We start from the raw sequence: 16,853 nt of genomic DNA, 5'->3' as shown, positions 1-16,853 counted from the left end.
TTAGTAGATCAAGATTTAACATAAAACATTGTGGAATGTCTTTAGGAAGGTAGTAAAATACTATGTATTCTGTAAATTGCTTAACATGTGAAGTAAAATGAAAGTCTGCAAAAATAAAAATCTAATTAATACCTCTCCTACTATCAAGGGCAGAAAAGTTTAATGTAACTCTTTTCTTGTATTTTCTATGCCAAACTAAAAAAACAGAATAGCCTTATAGAAAACTTCTTGTGTTTTCTCCTGGATTAATTCCATAGGAGAAAAAAATTCAGTTGGAATTAATTTTCAGAATATTAGTACTTAAAAAAAGACTATGTTTAAGAAACCATATTCTAAATAAGATTTTTTTAAATTTTAAGTAAGAATTAAAAACAACCCCCCCCCCAAAAAAAAACCCTAGAAATTTTGGGGAAATATACCAAAACATTATCATCACATCTTACAGATTATAAATAATAATAATAAAATTATTATTTTTAAAAGAATAAAAAACTAAAGAGACTTGTATAATGGCTAATATAAGGGATCAGAACTAAGAAGTCATAAAAAAAATTTACACTAAATGAATTCCAAGTGATTCCTTTATTTTCACATATACTAATTAAAATGATAAAAATGTGTTGCTCAGTTTTATCTGAAATCCTTTAAAAACTTAAAATTAGTAAACTAACTTAGAAGAATCCACATCCTGAGAATATTCAAGAAATCAAAAGGTTTTTACGAGAACTATTATCAAAGGATGCTGAGCTTTTTGTCTAAATGCAAAAATCTTGTACACACTATAGGTAACACACCAAGAATTTTGAGGATGAGTATATGGGTAACCAAATGGTGAATACATAGTTAAAAACACTTCAAATTGCATACTAGAATGGGGAATCTTTTGCTTTGGGTGGAAAAGTAGAAGAGGCAGATATTGAATAGGGGTAACCTTGGATTTTCGAGCAACCGTTATAGAGATGTACCCACCAGGCATGAAGCAATTGGACTTTGAAGAGGACGGGCTGTTAAATGCATTTGAAGATTTGGGGTTTATGTACTTTCATCTAGAAACTCAGACAAGCCTAATGGTGTGTGTGGTCTTAAAAGAGATTGGAGCTATCTACATAAAATGTCCACAAGGACCTGAACAAGGAACAGAAAACCTTAGGGCTTTTGTTATGGACTTATAATCAGGATTCTTTTCTCCTTTGTTTTCCTAGAACCATGTAAAATACCAAGGAAAACATTTTATGATCTAATGAACTAAATAAAAAGTAAAATTTCTTGAAACACTAAAATAGGAGATATGCCTTGATTAGTAAATTTATGATTTTATTACAAGTGCTAAATTTGAAGGGATCAAAAATAACTTATTTATAATAAAATGCTAGTGGTTAAAATTACATCCTTCCTTACCTTAAAATAAATAATTTATTTCAATACTGTTAAAAAACTAGTATCAATTGCCCAACCCATATTTCCCAGATTAATCATTTTGGTATTAATAAGCCTATAAATGAAGATCTAATTTGGTAGAAAAGAGTTTATATACTTATGTTTTGTTCTGTGGGTTTAATTTGCAAAAGTAAATTCAACAAGTCTGGGGAGGGGAAATTCCACCTACTTTCGAGATCTTCCATATGTGCCTGAAGAGTTCTTGCAAGGTTAATAAACTAGAAACAATGCAGAAAGAAATACAGTAGTTTAAATGTTGCAAATGGATCTAAAGAAAGAATCAGTATAGGAGATTCATTTTTACTTAAAAAATCAAACATCATTTTAATCCTTTTAATAGGGGACTTTCTCCCCCTACATCAAAAATTATAACCTTAAGGGTGTTATTATTAAATGTTTTATATAATCATTATCAATGAGGTAGAAATCAGTTTATTGGAACTGGAAACATACAATAAAATAATTACATCCAATGGCATGGTCTTCTTATATTTTTTAAAAATTATGAAATAAAGGGGGAGGGCCCCCCCCCAAAACCTTGCTCTTTGGACAAAATGAATTCAGATATGCCTGCCTAAATTTGATAGCTCTAGATACATTTTATACTTCAAAAAATTCTAATAATCACTTTAATCTTATAATAATAATGTTTTTTTTTCAAGGTATAAATTCTGCAGACATATGCTTTACATGGTTTGTTCATTCTCAAAAGAGTTAAGACACTTGTAGAAATCATTTAATGCAGTTAACTAAAGCTAAGGGCTCATGATTTATGAAGTACTTAGAAGTCAAGAGATCTTTGCTTAAATTCTCAGTGTTGCTTCTGATAGTTTATTCTCTTTTCTTTCAATGATAATTTTTCAATAGACTCACTGTTATAATATTCACATGATAAAAGAGAATAGAAGGAGTATTATATACATTGAATTGTACCCTTTTGATATAATTTTCAAAATAAAAACATTACATCTTAACATAAAATCTACTAAATTTTTAATCAACAAAGTGAACATTTATACAAAAATCTAGTCTGAAAGATATTTATGAACACATTTCAATATATTAATATGCAGAATGATTCTGTAATAATAGATAAAGACCCTAGGCCCTGCTACGCAAAATGGCCTAGACAACAGAATACAAGTTTCCTTCAGTATACAGAGGCAAACAGCATTGTTTACTTAACAAATACCTAACATACAGCTAGTCTAAATGTTTTATTATGGTTAATAGTGTACACAGTTAACAGCAACTAGTCCATATTTTAGTCTGTATTATGGACACTTAAAAAAATTAGTTTGCTGATCATTTTTTACAGTATACTAACAAACAAATGAAGTCAATTTACCATATTCTTTTGGCTTTTAGAGTTCAATTTCAGGATCCTAACCTGTTAATACTGAGGCCTCCCCGCCTTTAAATATTAAAAAACACATATCCTTTGTGTTCATAATTCTGTCCCTTTTTTCCCCCGAAATATATTCCAATTACTTTCAAGAGCTAGAAAATTACTTCCTTCTCTAAATAGCTTTATGAGAAAATAAAGCTTGTGCAGAAGTAAGGAAGACAGCAATTTTCATTAAATCTACAATACTTTTATTTTTAACTTGCTTTCCAAGGCAAATACTTGCTGCTGTATCACACCCTCCCTCTTCCCCACTCCAGTATTACTTACTCGGACACGTGTGCTTGGTTCATTTGTATTTCCCATCATATCAGAAAAGCTTTGTTCACACAAGTGTAATAACACAACTAGGTAGAGACCAGAGCTGATAAACTCATACTCAGCCTTCAACAGGGAAGCAAACAGGAGAAAAAGAAAAATGGAGAAGGAAAAATTAAAATGTGACTGATAGTCAGAGTTCACTGATAAACTAGAGGAAATATATTTATATCTAATTCTTGGTAAGGCATACAGTGCCATTCTATTAAAATAAGAAATAAAAAGTTGCCCTTCATAATTCCCTAACATTTTACTAATGCCAAACAGGTGTGACTATCTTCTTTATTTTCAGTTTTCTTTTGTGTAATGATTTATATAAAAGTTTAGCTTTTAAATAATTTTATAGCAGAATGAATGCTTTGGTTTTTTATAAAGTTCATAACGGATTGCCTTTTACAAAAAGTAAGTAGCTATATGTTGGCTTAATGTATTTATTTACACTAAATCAATATATTACTAAACTAATACCTATTCTGGTAGCTCAAGTATTTCATGTGTAATATAATTAGTTTGAAGGCAACAGAAAAAATATAAGAATGAACTAACAAGATAATACTGTAACTCATTCACACAGAAATTTAAATTGGTAAAAAGAGTCCTTTGGTTTCAAACTGTGTGTGTGTGTGTGTGTGTGTGTGTGTACACACATGGATGGTGTGTTGGAAACAGAACCCAGGGTCTCAAATATGCTAGGTAAGTGCACTACCACTGAGCAATATCCCTAGCCCTGTTCTTTTATTTTAAAGCTTTAATTACAAATCATATTAGTGTTTTTAAAACATCTACGGTTAGGAATGTGGCTCAGTGGTACAGCAATTTTCTGGCATGTGTGAGGCCCTGGGTTTGATCCCCAGCACTGAAAAAACAAAAATCTGATTTGTCCTACAATTTTAACGGTGAAAAGGTAAGTTGTGCCTTTTTAGAGCAATTAAATCATCAAGTTAATAATTGTATATTTTTAGTATTTATTTTTAGCAAGTATTTGTTTATCAGATTCTACAGAGTATTCAAGAAATCTGAAATTTGTTTTTTAAAATGCTTACTTTGTAACTAAAAAAAAAATCACATATCAAGAAAATTTTTATTAAGCCTTAAATGCTTAATCACCTTGCAGAAAAATGAAGCCACTAGAAAATGAGGAAATAAACTAGCAAAATAATCACTTAAAATTAGGGTAGTTGTCAGGTCACTAGAATCCATGATTCATACAAAACAAACAAATTAAAGCCTGGAAGCTTAATCAGACCAGTCATTGTCTTAATAATGACTCCACCAGGTATTTCCAAACATTTCTAAGTCATGTAAGAATGTGAGTCATTAAAGTGCTTGAAGAACAATAAAAACACTCCCTGAATGAAAAACCAAAGCCTTCATTTTAAGAGAAATGATGAACATCAAAAGAAGGAAGATGGCAGGAGAGAATCCTTTTGAAACCTACTCATTCTTTAAAAGACAAAAATTATTTCTTTTCCCTGCACTATTCCATATATACTATATATTCTTTCCCCTGTCCTTTAAAATACAAATGCTCAGCTGTCTATGTAGACTTTTTGGGGATTGAAGTGATTGCTGAAAGTTATTTTCTTTTTGGACAACTGGCTCATTAGAGGAATATAATAAAATTGTTATAAAATAAAGCAGTTATTTTATATAAACCACAATGTTTCATTCTTTAGAGATCAGTGATTCTTAAGCCTGATCTAAACAATCTAAGCAATCATGATCTTTTATTTTTAAGAGATCTGGGAATTCTTAAAATTATATACAGAATTTGTGCTATATATTTTGAAAGGAGGATCCATAGTTTTAATCAGATTTTCAAAGAGTATCCATTATTTCCATAATTTATTTTAAAAATAAAGGCTTTTCATAAGAGACCTTATATATTATAAAATTTTATTTATATGAAATGTCCAGATCAGGACAGAATAAGAGTTCACTGATAAACTAGAAGAAATGTATCTATATCTAATTCCTGCAAGGTCATTAAGCATTTAAATTTATTAAACATACTGGTAGATGCCAGGGGCTAAAAGATTGAATGGGAACAACTGGTAATGGCTATAGAATTCGCTACAGGATTCTCTTTGTAAAGTAATGAAAATATTTCATAGCTAGACAAATGGTGGTTGCACATCACTTTGAACATGAATTGTCCACTTTAAAATTATTTTGATATTGTGTGTACCTCACCTCGTATAAAATTGGGGTCAGGGAAGGGTCAAGCACTTCATACATTCCCTTGCCATCATATTTCTTTTCATAACAAATACACTAACCACACTTAGATAGTTGGGCTCTAGGGTCACCCTTTTGATCTCCTTAAACACATACTTTCTGCTCCTGGAGTCTTCCTTCAGTAGGGAAAGATATTGAGCTCTTTATTCTAACTGTCATTTAAGCATCTCAAATACAGTTCTGGGGAACTGCCTGTTCTGGGACCACTTTCCTAAGCTTTTATTATTTTCAGGCTTATTTAGGGAGCACGACAAATTTTACCTTGATGGATTAAAAACCTGTACAATGATTGCCTTTCACTTAAAGTTACAGAAAAATTATAAACACCTAATGCAGTAACAGATTTATGTTAAAAGTATTATTGCTAGTATAATGTAGGGCTTCTGACCATGACTTAATCTTTTCTTCAAGAGCTGTCCTTTAAGCATAGAATAGACACTTACCAAATTAGGCAAAATATACTAACTTGTTCATTTGCATGAGCTCTATGTAGTTCATGAATATCAAAATCCTCCAGGTTAAGCTGCAACTTCTCTTTACAAAGTTCACAGGTGGTTACAGCCTCTAATGAAGAACCTGGTAAAAATTAAATTACAAGTAAAACTTATTTTACTTGAAAAACATTTCCCCTCCTAATTTTTAGGTTTAAAATGCAGAAAGTTTCAAGAAGGGGACTAGAAAAAAAGGGGAGAGTATAGTAGAAGAGAGATTATGTTCTTTCAATAAACCAGTAACATCTCTTAAAATAGTAATCTGTAACACCCAATGTGCATGTCAAGTCCTATCCTATGATATTTAAGCCTCCACCCATTATTCAAATATCTCTGCTATATTCTTCTTGATGTTCACATATCCTTTTGATTGAGGGAAGCTGAAAGAGGTAATGGAATGCCAGGCAATGGAATGTCATCCATACTTCCTACATCCTCCTCAAGTATCTTGACTAGATACCAAGTAAGCAGTTTAATGATAACATCTCAAGCAGCTAGTTTTTACATAATCAGGCCAGTGTCTTTCAGGTAATAGCCTACACTAAGATCTCCTGGCTTCTAAGGAATGTGCCTGCCCTGCTGACTAAGAGGGGAAAAATGCGTCCACACCTGTGTCCAGATAAAAGCAGCTCTTTGGGAGTGGAAATGTAGTTCAATGGTGGAGTGCCTGTCTAGCATTTGCAATGCCCTGTGTTTGATCCCCAGTACCACAAATCCAACCAACCAACCAACCCAGCTACTTTTGCCTATAAAAGAATTATTAAGTCCTGATACATGCTAACACTATGGCTAAACCCTGAAAGCATTCATTATGCTAAATGAATAAGATAGATACAAAACAAGAAATATTTTATGATTCTACTTACGTGACATATCTACATTAAGCCAATTCAGAGAGACAGAAAGTAGATCAAAAGTTACCAGGGACTGGGAAGGAGTGGGGGGTTACAGCATTTTAAGGGTACAGTTTCTGTGTTGGGTATGAAAAGGTTTTGAAAATACATGGTAGTGATGGTTACACAATAAATGCAACTTAAGTATATACTTAAATAGTCAAAATGGAAAATTTTATATCTATTTTAACACATTTTTTTATTTTTTATTTTTTTTTAAAGAGAGAGTGAGAGAGAGAGAGAGAGAGAGAGAGAGAGAGAGAATTTTTATTATTTATTTTTTAGTTCTCGGCGGATACAACATCTTTGTTGGTATGTGGTGCTGAGGATCGAACCCGGGCCGCAAGCATGCCAGGCGAGCGCGCTACCGCTTGAGCCACATCCCCAGCCCTTAACACATTTTTTTAAAAGAGGGAAACATTTGTTTCAAATGCACTAAACAGCTGATTATTATAAAATTCTGGCTCCAATTTAGTAGGTTTAGTGTAATTAAAAATGTAGATTCCCCCATTCTTGCTTTAAACATTTAAAAAATGTCCTAAATTAGAATAAGTTACATGAATAACAAACAAGATGTTTAAATTAAATTCAACTCACACTTCTTAGTGTTTTGTGCCAAGCAATAATTAGAGGTTTTAGAGATTCTGCAGAGGGTGATCAGTAGCCCATCTTAAGAAGTACAAAAAACCCTTAAACTAATGCATATTTTCAAGAAAACAGCTAAAAGTAAGGTGAATTCCAATCTGAAGAAGTATATGATAAAGTCTCACAATGAGTTGTAGAAAAAGTACATTAGATTTTTGCTATATAATCATGCACAGTTTAGTCAACGAGAAGATTGATACTCCTTTAGCTTATGAAAACAAACGTTTATTGTAAAAATGACATGCTGTGTTATACTGGCATTGGCCTCATGTATCTTGTTTTTATAGTTTCTTGAATGCATCATTTTCTCTCATACTTGATTCAATCTAAGAGCATTTTGTTTATCATGACCCTTAAGTTCAAGTCCAGCAAGACTCTTGACGAAAAATAAAAAATAAAAGGGCTGGAGATCTATGAACCCAAAATAAGAGTTGTTCTTAATAAGAAAACAAACCAAAACCAAACAATAACAAAAGAAGTGGCAAGCTATTCCACAGGAAAAGGACAAGCAAACAGGAGAAAACACACTGGTATTATAGCTCAGGGGGTAGAGTTCCAATGGGTTCAATCCTCAGTACCTTACAAAAATAAATAAATAAATGAATATAATCATTCTCAAGAGCCTATAGCTAGCTGAGTGTTGAAGACAATAGTCTAGTATAATTCCAAAAAGGCAATGTTCTTAAGCAATAAACTTGTATTATATGTTCCTCCACACTCAACATTAACAATCCAATTGCCAGGGTATCAGAAGTTGAATCAAGTTGTTCTTCATTTTGGTAATATATAACATTGCTGGGCCCTTACTCAGTGTCAAGAACCATGCTAAGCACTTTATGTGTAATCTCTTAATGAATCTTAATCACACCAAACAGTAGTGACTAATTAAGCCTATAAGGTTATCATAACACGAAACTACTAAGAGAAGAGGCAGCTACAAAAGAAATGCCTTGTTCCAGAGCCTGGGACTCAGACAAGCTTATAAAGTAGCTATTTCCCCACTCATACTCCTTCAAAGAAAGATTCTGCTTATTCCTTAAGAACCACATTTCAGAAATTTGCAGGAAAAGTTTCCAGTGGCAGGCTGGGGATAGAGCTCAGTTGGTTGGGTGCTTGCCTTGCATACACAAAGCCCTGGGTTTAATCCCTAGCACCATCACCAAAAAAAAAAAAAAAAAAAAAGTTCCCAGTGGGCAACTAATCTCTATCTTGAATGGGTAATTTGACTCCTCCAACAGAATATGAAAATTAATAACACTGCTATCAAACTTCACAACATATCTACCTATGACACAAAGCTATACTTATCAGGCCCTAATCTTACACTTATGTTCATTTATTAATTTCACACCCTACCAGGTCATTTCCACTCTGTTCTCTAGTACTCATGGTCTAACACCAATAAATTCTTTTAAGAACCAGACTTTTTTGAATCATCTCCTTACCTTTATGTGTGAATCACAGTGCCTTTTGACTAAAACATCCTCTTTTCTAGTCATTTTTATTCCAGTCCCTCGTACCTCATAACCAAGAAGTGAGGGCAGATGCTCACTCATCGATATTTTTAAACCTCATTCATCAAATGACTTGCTACTTTCTTTTTTTAAAAATACATTTATTTATTTATTATTATTATTTTTATTTTTATGTGGCGCTGAGGATCGAACCCTGTGCCTCTCACGTGTGAGGCACTCTACCACTGAGCTACAGCCCCAGCCCCCATTTTCTTCTTTTTTTGGTACTAGAGATTGAACACAGAGCACTACCACTGAGCAACAAACCCAGTCCTTTTCACTTTTTATTTTGAAACAGGGTCTTGCTAAGTTGCTGAGGATGGCTTTGAACTTGCAATCCTTATGCCTCACATTTCCAAGTCTCTGGGATTACAGGTGTGCACCACTGTGCCCAGCTTGCATCTTCCTTATCAACTTATTTTTTGGTTATTTCAACATCCACATAGAATAATTCACTTTGGATTCCATTATGATCCCACCTCAGGTACTCACTTTAAGGTCATACCCTGACCTGCACTACTCCTAGGATCTTCATTTCAAGCATCTTCTCATTTTGCATACCTACAATTTAATCACTCCAGCTCTTTTCAACTTGTCTGGCAGCTCTCTTTAATATCAAGACTCAAAGACATTGACTTTACCATTTTCTATCCACTTCCTGATTTAAATTTACAGCACCATACCACAATTATGTGCTTAATGATACCCTTAACACCCTCTGTGATATTTACCAAGTAAAGGACCCAAGCCCAATAAACTCAGTGTCTGTATCCAAGAAACTGCAAAGCTGTTTTTTAAAAAAATGCATGTGTCTCACCTTAAAATGTTATTTAAAATTTGTATTTCTGTAGCACTGGGGATCAAACCCAGGGCCTTGCACATGTTAGTCAAGCATTCTACCACTGAGTTATACCCCCTGCCCTAAAATCATAGTTATGGATACTACTGCTACCTGGAAATCCTACCGTACAGACATAGAATGCTATTTTGCCCACATTTCAAAATCTCCTAACCTGTCTCACAATCAGATAAAAAAAAGTATTTCTTTAACAAATTAGAAGCAATTATATAGAAAACAATGCATCCTCCCACCAAACCAACAAACTGATGTCTACAAAAGCTTTCGGGAAATGAAACATCCCTTCTTTCAAAGGGTAATCATTCAACAATTTGTGCTCTGGATCCCATCTTCCTCTCTTTTTCACAGATTTTTCCTCCTCTCCACTGGATTTTCAAACACATGACTGAAAGTATCCAATATGAAACACTTTCTGTGACCCATTAAGATTCTCTAATTCCTGCTGCTGTCTCCAGTAGCCCTGGCAATAATTTGTTGAAAGAGAGGTCTATATTGCTGTCTGCCCTTTCTAATTTCCTTTTCTCTCCTCAGTCCTGTCTAACTCACTCCAGAGACTGAAGTCACCAAGGATATCCATGTTATCAAAACTGTCATTTTACTATTCTTACTTTACTTGACACCTCAGCAGTACAAGGTTGATCATACTGCCCGTAGGCTTGAACAACATAACATTTTCTTAGCTTTCTTCCTGTCTAACTAGAGGCTGCTCTTTAAATCTCCTTTGCTCTCAGTAAATATTTGGGTGTCCCAGGGCTCTGGGCCTATGTCTCTGATATTTAACTCCTTCACTAAAAGACTATTTAAAATGTTATTTATTTCCTTCTGGTTCCTTAACTGTAACTTCTGAGTACTTCTCCCAAAGTGCCAGGCTTGTCTAGCTAATAGAATACTTGACACTTTTATATGGTCACCTAAAAAGTAGCACAAATACAAATGTCCAAAACAGAAAACTTAGTTTCCTGTCCCAAACCTGTTATATTTCTGGCTTCTTTCCAATCCAATTTTACCTCCAAAACCATATCAAAATCTATGAATTTCTATCATCACTGTCACTACTACCACATCTAGATAGCCATCACTAACTCTAGCAAGTGCTACTGTAATAGTTTGCTGCTTGGTCTTCCTGCCTCTACACCTGATCTCCCTAAAATCCATTATTCACAGAGCAGCCAAATATAAATAATACCATTTTATTCCTTTCCCCTCAGTGGCTTCCCATCATACTTAGGTAAAAATCTAGCTTTAGAATTTATCTTCAAAAGTCTTGCACAAGGGGCTAGGGCTGTAGCTCAGTGGCAGAGTGTTTGCCCAGCACCTGTGAGGCACTGGATTTGATTACGAGCACCACATAAAAATAAAAATAAAGGTAACTAGTTCCTTCCCTCTAAAAAAACAACAACAAAAGCCTCTGCTGACCTCTCACTACTGATGTATCACACCTTCCCCACCATCACTAATTATACACAAGCTATACTGAGCATCATACACTGAAGTCATCCCCATCTTTTAAGTTTTTGTACTAGCTGTTCTGATAAAAATTCCCTTCTCACTCTGGAATAGCTAGTTCCCTCAATGATCAGCTATCAGTTTAAATATCCTCACCTAAGAAAGGTATTCCTTTAACAGCCAATATAAGCACAAGAGCAGGTGCCTAGTTGTTCTTATTTACTAAACGTGCCTGGCTCTGAAACAGTTCTCAATGAACAAATGGACCCTGTGATAGGTATTATCCTAATGTGCTAAGTGATACAACAGCATGAGAAACGAGTTTTTCTCAAAAATACACAGATGGTAAATGGTGAGTATATTTCTTTGATTCAGAAAGATTTTCATGACATAAATTTTTTTATAAATGTATGAAGAAACAGTTGGGTAGCAAAACCATAGAAATATTATTATAAACAAATTTATAGAGCATGACAAATGCTCTTTTTAAAAAAATGATTATGATACTTTTTGTAAGAGTCTAAATTCAAAATTAGGTAAGTCTAAATTCAACAATTAATAAATTATAACTTTGTTAGCCAAAATGAATACATACGTGTATCTCTTGGAAAAAAATTGGAAACAAAATACATAAAGGGGTAAATCTTACCAGAGTTAATTTTGGCCTGTAACCACTTTTTCATACACTCTTGGTGGACATACTGTAAACTTCCTGTGCACTTGCATGGCTCTATCAGCAAATTAGATGATGATGCAGCTGCCATCTGACAAATTCTACATAAGTCACCTTCTTCTTCTTCAGAATCCTCTAAAAGAAGGCTAGAAAAGAAGGCACAGTTTCCCAAGACAGAAATAATAATTCATCTTAGTATATCATTCCAATTATATATAATCCTAATCTCTCATTATTATTCTCCTCACACTAAGTGGAAAAAAGTAAAGGACAACAACAACAAAGCAGTGACAAAAAATAAACAGTAATCATAAAAAAATTTCATTGACAATAAAAATTTATAACAAATATTTTAAAGTAAATGAAATAGGGTATTCTACCACTTATCTTTAAGTGATTTAAGTAAATATGTCTTTGGTAGCACAGTTTTAAGTTCCACATTTTTCACAGTCACTTTATATATATTCTTCATTTTTGTCTCTCATCACTCCCCCAAATTTAAGACTATTTCAGTGAATAAACACATATTGACTTGTGCTTTCTCAGTTATATGTTAGCAGAACCACCTATTTTTCAACTGTTAACTTTCTTGTATTAGATCATAGTAAAAAATGAATAAGAGGTTAAATTCTCCATTTCCCCACCCCCAGCAATCCTACTGAATATCCCGATTTCTACAAGGGTAGACTTCTAAAGCACAGAACAGTTTCTATTAACATTTGTCAGGTCAACAAATTCTATTTAATTTAGATGTTATTTAATTTACATACAGAATAGTAGTTTTATAACAACAAAATAACTTTGTTAAAATAGTCTACCTTGACACCAAAGGGCAAATAAACAGATAATACTGAATGCTGAACTGCTACCAAAATACTACCTGAATTGTACAGTCTCCTAATGAATCTGGCAAAAGATTTGTGGAAAGAAATATGCAGATTTACAACTTTTAGGTAATTTTCATGTCTTTTAGCTTTATCAGAGAAACAACCACGCATAAATTATTTAGAAAGGTTGAAAATATGGCATTTGTATTACTTTTAACTTTCTAACCTATTAAGTTTATTTTTCACTTAGGAGATCAATTCTTAAAATTCTCATATATAAGGCAAAATGAAAATACAGACACATATTGTGGTAAAATATCCTCAAAGTGCTTTTCAAACTAACAGAAAAAGGGTACAGGCCTAATGTTTTGTGGCAGAGACATCAGACCTGATTATAAAATGAAATTATAAGAACATTATAATGAAAAACCAAAGCCTGAGGAAGGGGTTAATTTCCCACCCTCAGCCTTTCTCCTCGAAATTATGGGTCCATATCTACTGGATTGTAATTAGCTATCTTTAGGAGACTGAAATGCAAACATCTCTGTGACAGGCTTCCAAGGCCAGAGATCCAACAGATGCCTATAGCCGGAGATCCAACAGATGCCTATAATTTTTAACTTTCTGAACTGGGAAGAAATGTTCCTACATAGCTTAATTGCTAGGACAATTAACTGTTGTCTAAACAAATACCTCCAAGACTTAGTTCTTAGAAATACAACTCTAAGGGAAGTAAGCTCAAATTAACTTGAGTTACTGTAGTGGCACCCCGCCTCCTCCACAGAAAATCTTAATTAAGTTTCTCCAGAAATCTTTACCATAATTATCTTAGGACTAAAGAATCTCTACAAAAGAGTTCAACGGAGTTGTGCTTCCTATTTCCTCTTGCTCTATCTTATAATAATTAAATTTGGCCACAGGCCTGAAAGAGACCAGCACTCAGATGCTGAACACTTCTTTACTAGTTACTCAGGGTTCAGGGGATTAATTGATTACAGTGAAAGCTATACCCTCTGAACCTGGCTGCAGCCAACTAAACTGTTTCCTGCTATCTTTGGTGTCCTACCTCATCTGTTCCCTACAACATTACTGCTGCCTGTGGTGAAGGCTACTTCCCAATAAAACTCACAAGTGCTGTACTGTTTGTTCTACACCTGTGAGCCACTTACCATAAATTCCCTATGCATGGTCTTTGGTCATACAGGCCAAGAATTAAAACTCATCAATGTTGTTATGGTTAAGAAATGATGTCAAATTTCCTATAAAAGCCCCTTGAAACCTCAGCTTGGGGCCCAGAACTTCGGAACATTAGCTCATGAGTCCCTGCCTGGTCTCTTGCTGAGCTGAGGCAACTTCTCCAATTGTTTCTCTTTGACTTTGCCTTCTATGTACAATATTGCATTCTAATCAACCTAACCTTGAGGGCAAGAATTATAATAGTTACTACATTCCTCCAGCAGATAGCTCATAGAAGAAGTTATGTAAAAGATTTCTTTTGTACAAAAACACTGCAAGACCTGAATTAAAACTGACACTTGCAGGGCACCGTGGCTCATGCCTGTTATCCCAGCGGCTAAGGAGGCTGAAGCAGGAGGATCCTGAGTTCAAAGTCAGCCTCAGCAAAAGCAAGACACTCATCAACTCAGTGAGACCCTGTCTCTAAATAATATACAACAATAGGGCTGGGATGTCATATGTCGCTCAGTGGTTGAGTGTCCCTGATTTTAATCCCCCAGTACCCCACCCCCCAAAACAAACAAAAAAACCTGACACCTATTAATAAATCCGAATATGTAAAGAACATTCAATATACACTTAAGCTTCAAAAACAAAACAAAGTTAGGTGCAGTGGTGCATTCCTGTAATCCCTGTTATTAGTGAGTCTGAGCAGGATTTCAAAGCCAGCCTTGGCAACTCTGTAAGACCCCATCTCAAAAAAAAAAAAAAAAAAAAAAAAAAGGTGGGGAAGAGGTGGCTAGGTATGTAACTCAGTTGTAGCATGCATCTGGGTTTGATCCCAGTAATGGTAAACAAAATAAACTTAGTAAAGACTAATACAGATTTATTATCTCTTGCCAATCCCATTTAATAAAAGTCTAATCAAGAAAGAGGATAAGAGACTAACATTTTTAAAAATCTGTTTGTACCTACATCCTAAATTGGTTAAAAATAACCATTAGATTATTTCTTGATGCAATTTACAACCCCAAGTGCCTACCTCATTATTAATTTTCTCCATTTATCTGTAAGTGAAACAGTATCATCATATGTTTGGGAAGTAATTTCAGGTATCCATGTTTTTAGAAGTCATACAATTAAAAAGAATTCTTTCTCCAATTTGTTCTAGTTATATAGCTTAAGATGAATATTCAGATTTACCTCTCTTTTATTTTCTGTAATCTCTCTGGATCTCTTGAAGGTGCACTTTTAGTTTTTTCACTCTTTCCCTCAGCTGAATTCCATCCTGAAGGAATAATATCTACAGTGATCATGACATTGTCGGTCAAATTACTTCCAAGTGCTGGGGGAACTGCAAATCGGAATAAGGAACCAGGAAGAATCCCTGCTATTCCTGTATTTCTTCCACCTTGAGCAGAATCTGATGAGGAGCCACCTGTAGAGGTACTGCTTGATGCTCCAGCTGCTTGTGGTCTGTTGGCAGTAGCCCCAAGAGAATCACTCTGTGCTTCAAGGTGAACTACTTCATTTGATTCTCTTCTGAAAATATGAGATCTAGATGGTATGTCAGAGGTAGTTATCCTTGAAGATTCATCTCTTCCCTCTCGTCTCCTTCTAGAGAACAAAGGTGTGCATCTATTTCTAAGGGAGGAAGATAACCACGGTCCTGTATTTCTACCTTCAGATTCCTGGCTAAAATTTTCTGAATCTGGCTCAGAGCTATGATTCTGGCTGAGTGATGACAAACCCCATCTTCGCCTCAGAAATCGAAATCCTTGAGAAGCTTCAGATCCCCTATTATCATTAACTTCAGAAGGTGATGTTGCATTACTCCGAGACTGTGAAGTTGTTAGAATTCTTGGAGAAATGTAAGAATTTTCAGAATTCAGGGATCTTGTATTCAAGGAATCCTGACTAGATCTTCGTGAAAAAAATGTAGATGACATGCTAGAAGCTATACGTGACAACAATCTCCTGGTTGTGCGTCTACCTTCATTGTCAGAAGATTCTTGAAATGATCTTTGAGATGAACCAACTCTTTCTGAACTGCTTATGGTTGGGGTTTCATCTCTGCTTGAAGTATAAGAAAATCCAGGATGTGCACTGCTTCGAACAGATTCTGATTCTCTTGGAGAAAAATTTGATCTTAAAGAATTTCTGCTGGAGTCCCTATAACTTGGTATTGTTTGATGTTCAGAAGGCAACTGGTGGCTTGTGGATGATGTATTCAACTGTAAAGTGCTCAATGAGTTCTCTTTTGGTCTCGCTCCCTGTGAATATGAAGAAGGAACTCTGTCTTGAACATCTATTTTTGAAAGGAAGGAAAGGTAACCAATTATATGAAATAATATCATTAAACTTGCATTTATTAACTACTACTTGCTAGCAAAATGAAATGCTAAATTTGAGCTGAATACTGCTGTCTTATAACTAGAGAGCTTAACTATCATTAGAGAAAAAACAGTAATGTATTTCTCTTCTTATTCCTACTGGTAAAATAAAGTACCACCATGTCAAGTCAATATTACAAATTCAAAAGAAAGACTATCTCATGAGCTAATGAAAAGAAGTATGAAGGCTAAGCAGTTGAATTTATTATCAGAAACTGATATAATAGAAAAGTCTCCAAAAATATAAACTGATAAACACAAAAGTTACTTTATGTAAATATTATCACCCTTCTAAATTTATGACAAACTCTGCTAATAGCTAAAATTCCTCTAATTTTTTGTCTTTTAAGTTAATAACAACAGTTTGGATTTCTGATTGCTCATTAGAAAAAAGTTTGTCTTGGAACATTGCTTGGAACTGAAGTAGAACAGAGCTCTAGCACCTGCATTTTAAAAAATATATCTTAAATGGAGTTTTGAACTTTTCCTTTGTGAAGAACAGTTAGCTATATACCATGTAGGAGAGCTCCATTACTAG

General features: G+C 34.2%; 1 protein-coding gene across 2 annotated transcripts in view; it reads right to left on the bottom strand.

Annotated features, from left to right (window-relative positions):
* Nucleotides 1-16,853, bottom strand: part of Marchf7 (membrane associated ring-CH-type finger 7) — a 51,464-nt gene that overhangs the window by 1,975 nt on the left and 32,636 nt on the right. For both annotated transcript variants that reach the window (XM_026393092.2, XM_026393093.2), the window contains exons 5-9: nucleotides 15,126-16,230; nucleotides 11,896-12,065; nucleotides 5,865-5,974; nucleotides 3,113-3,226; nucleotides 1,607-1,655 (exon numbers count right to left, since the gene is read on the bottom strand). In XM_026393092.2, the coding sequence (XP_026248877.2) occupies nucleotides 1,607-1,655; nucleotides 3,113-3,226; nucleotides 5,865-5,974; nucleotides 11,896-12,065; nucleotides 15,126-16,230 (1,548 nt within the window). The remainder of the gene's footprint in view (nucleotides 1-1,606; nucleotides 1,656-3,112; nucleotides 3,227-5,864; nucleotides 5,975-11,895; nucleotides 12,066-15,125; nucleotides 16,231-16,853) is intronic.

This window comes from Urocitellus parryii, chromosome 1, assembly GCF_045843805.1.
Source record: "Urocitellus parryii isolate mUroPar1 chromosome 1, mUroPar1.hap1, whole genome shotgun sequence".
NCBI lineage: Eukaryota > Metazoa > Chordata > Mammalia > Rodentia > Sciuridae > Urocitellus > Urocitellus parryii.
The sequence above is the reverse complement of the archived record's forward strand: the minus strand, read 5'-3'. Positions and strand labels throughout refer to the sequence as shown.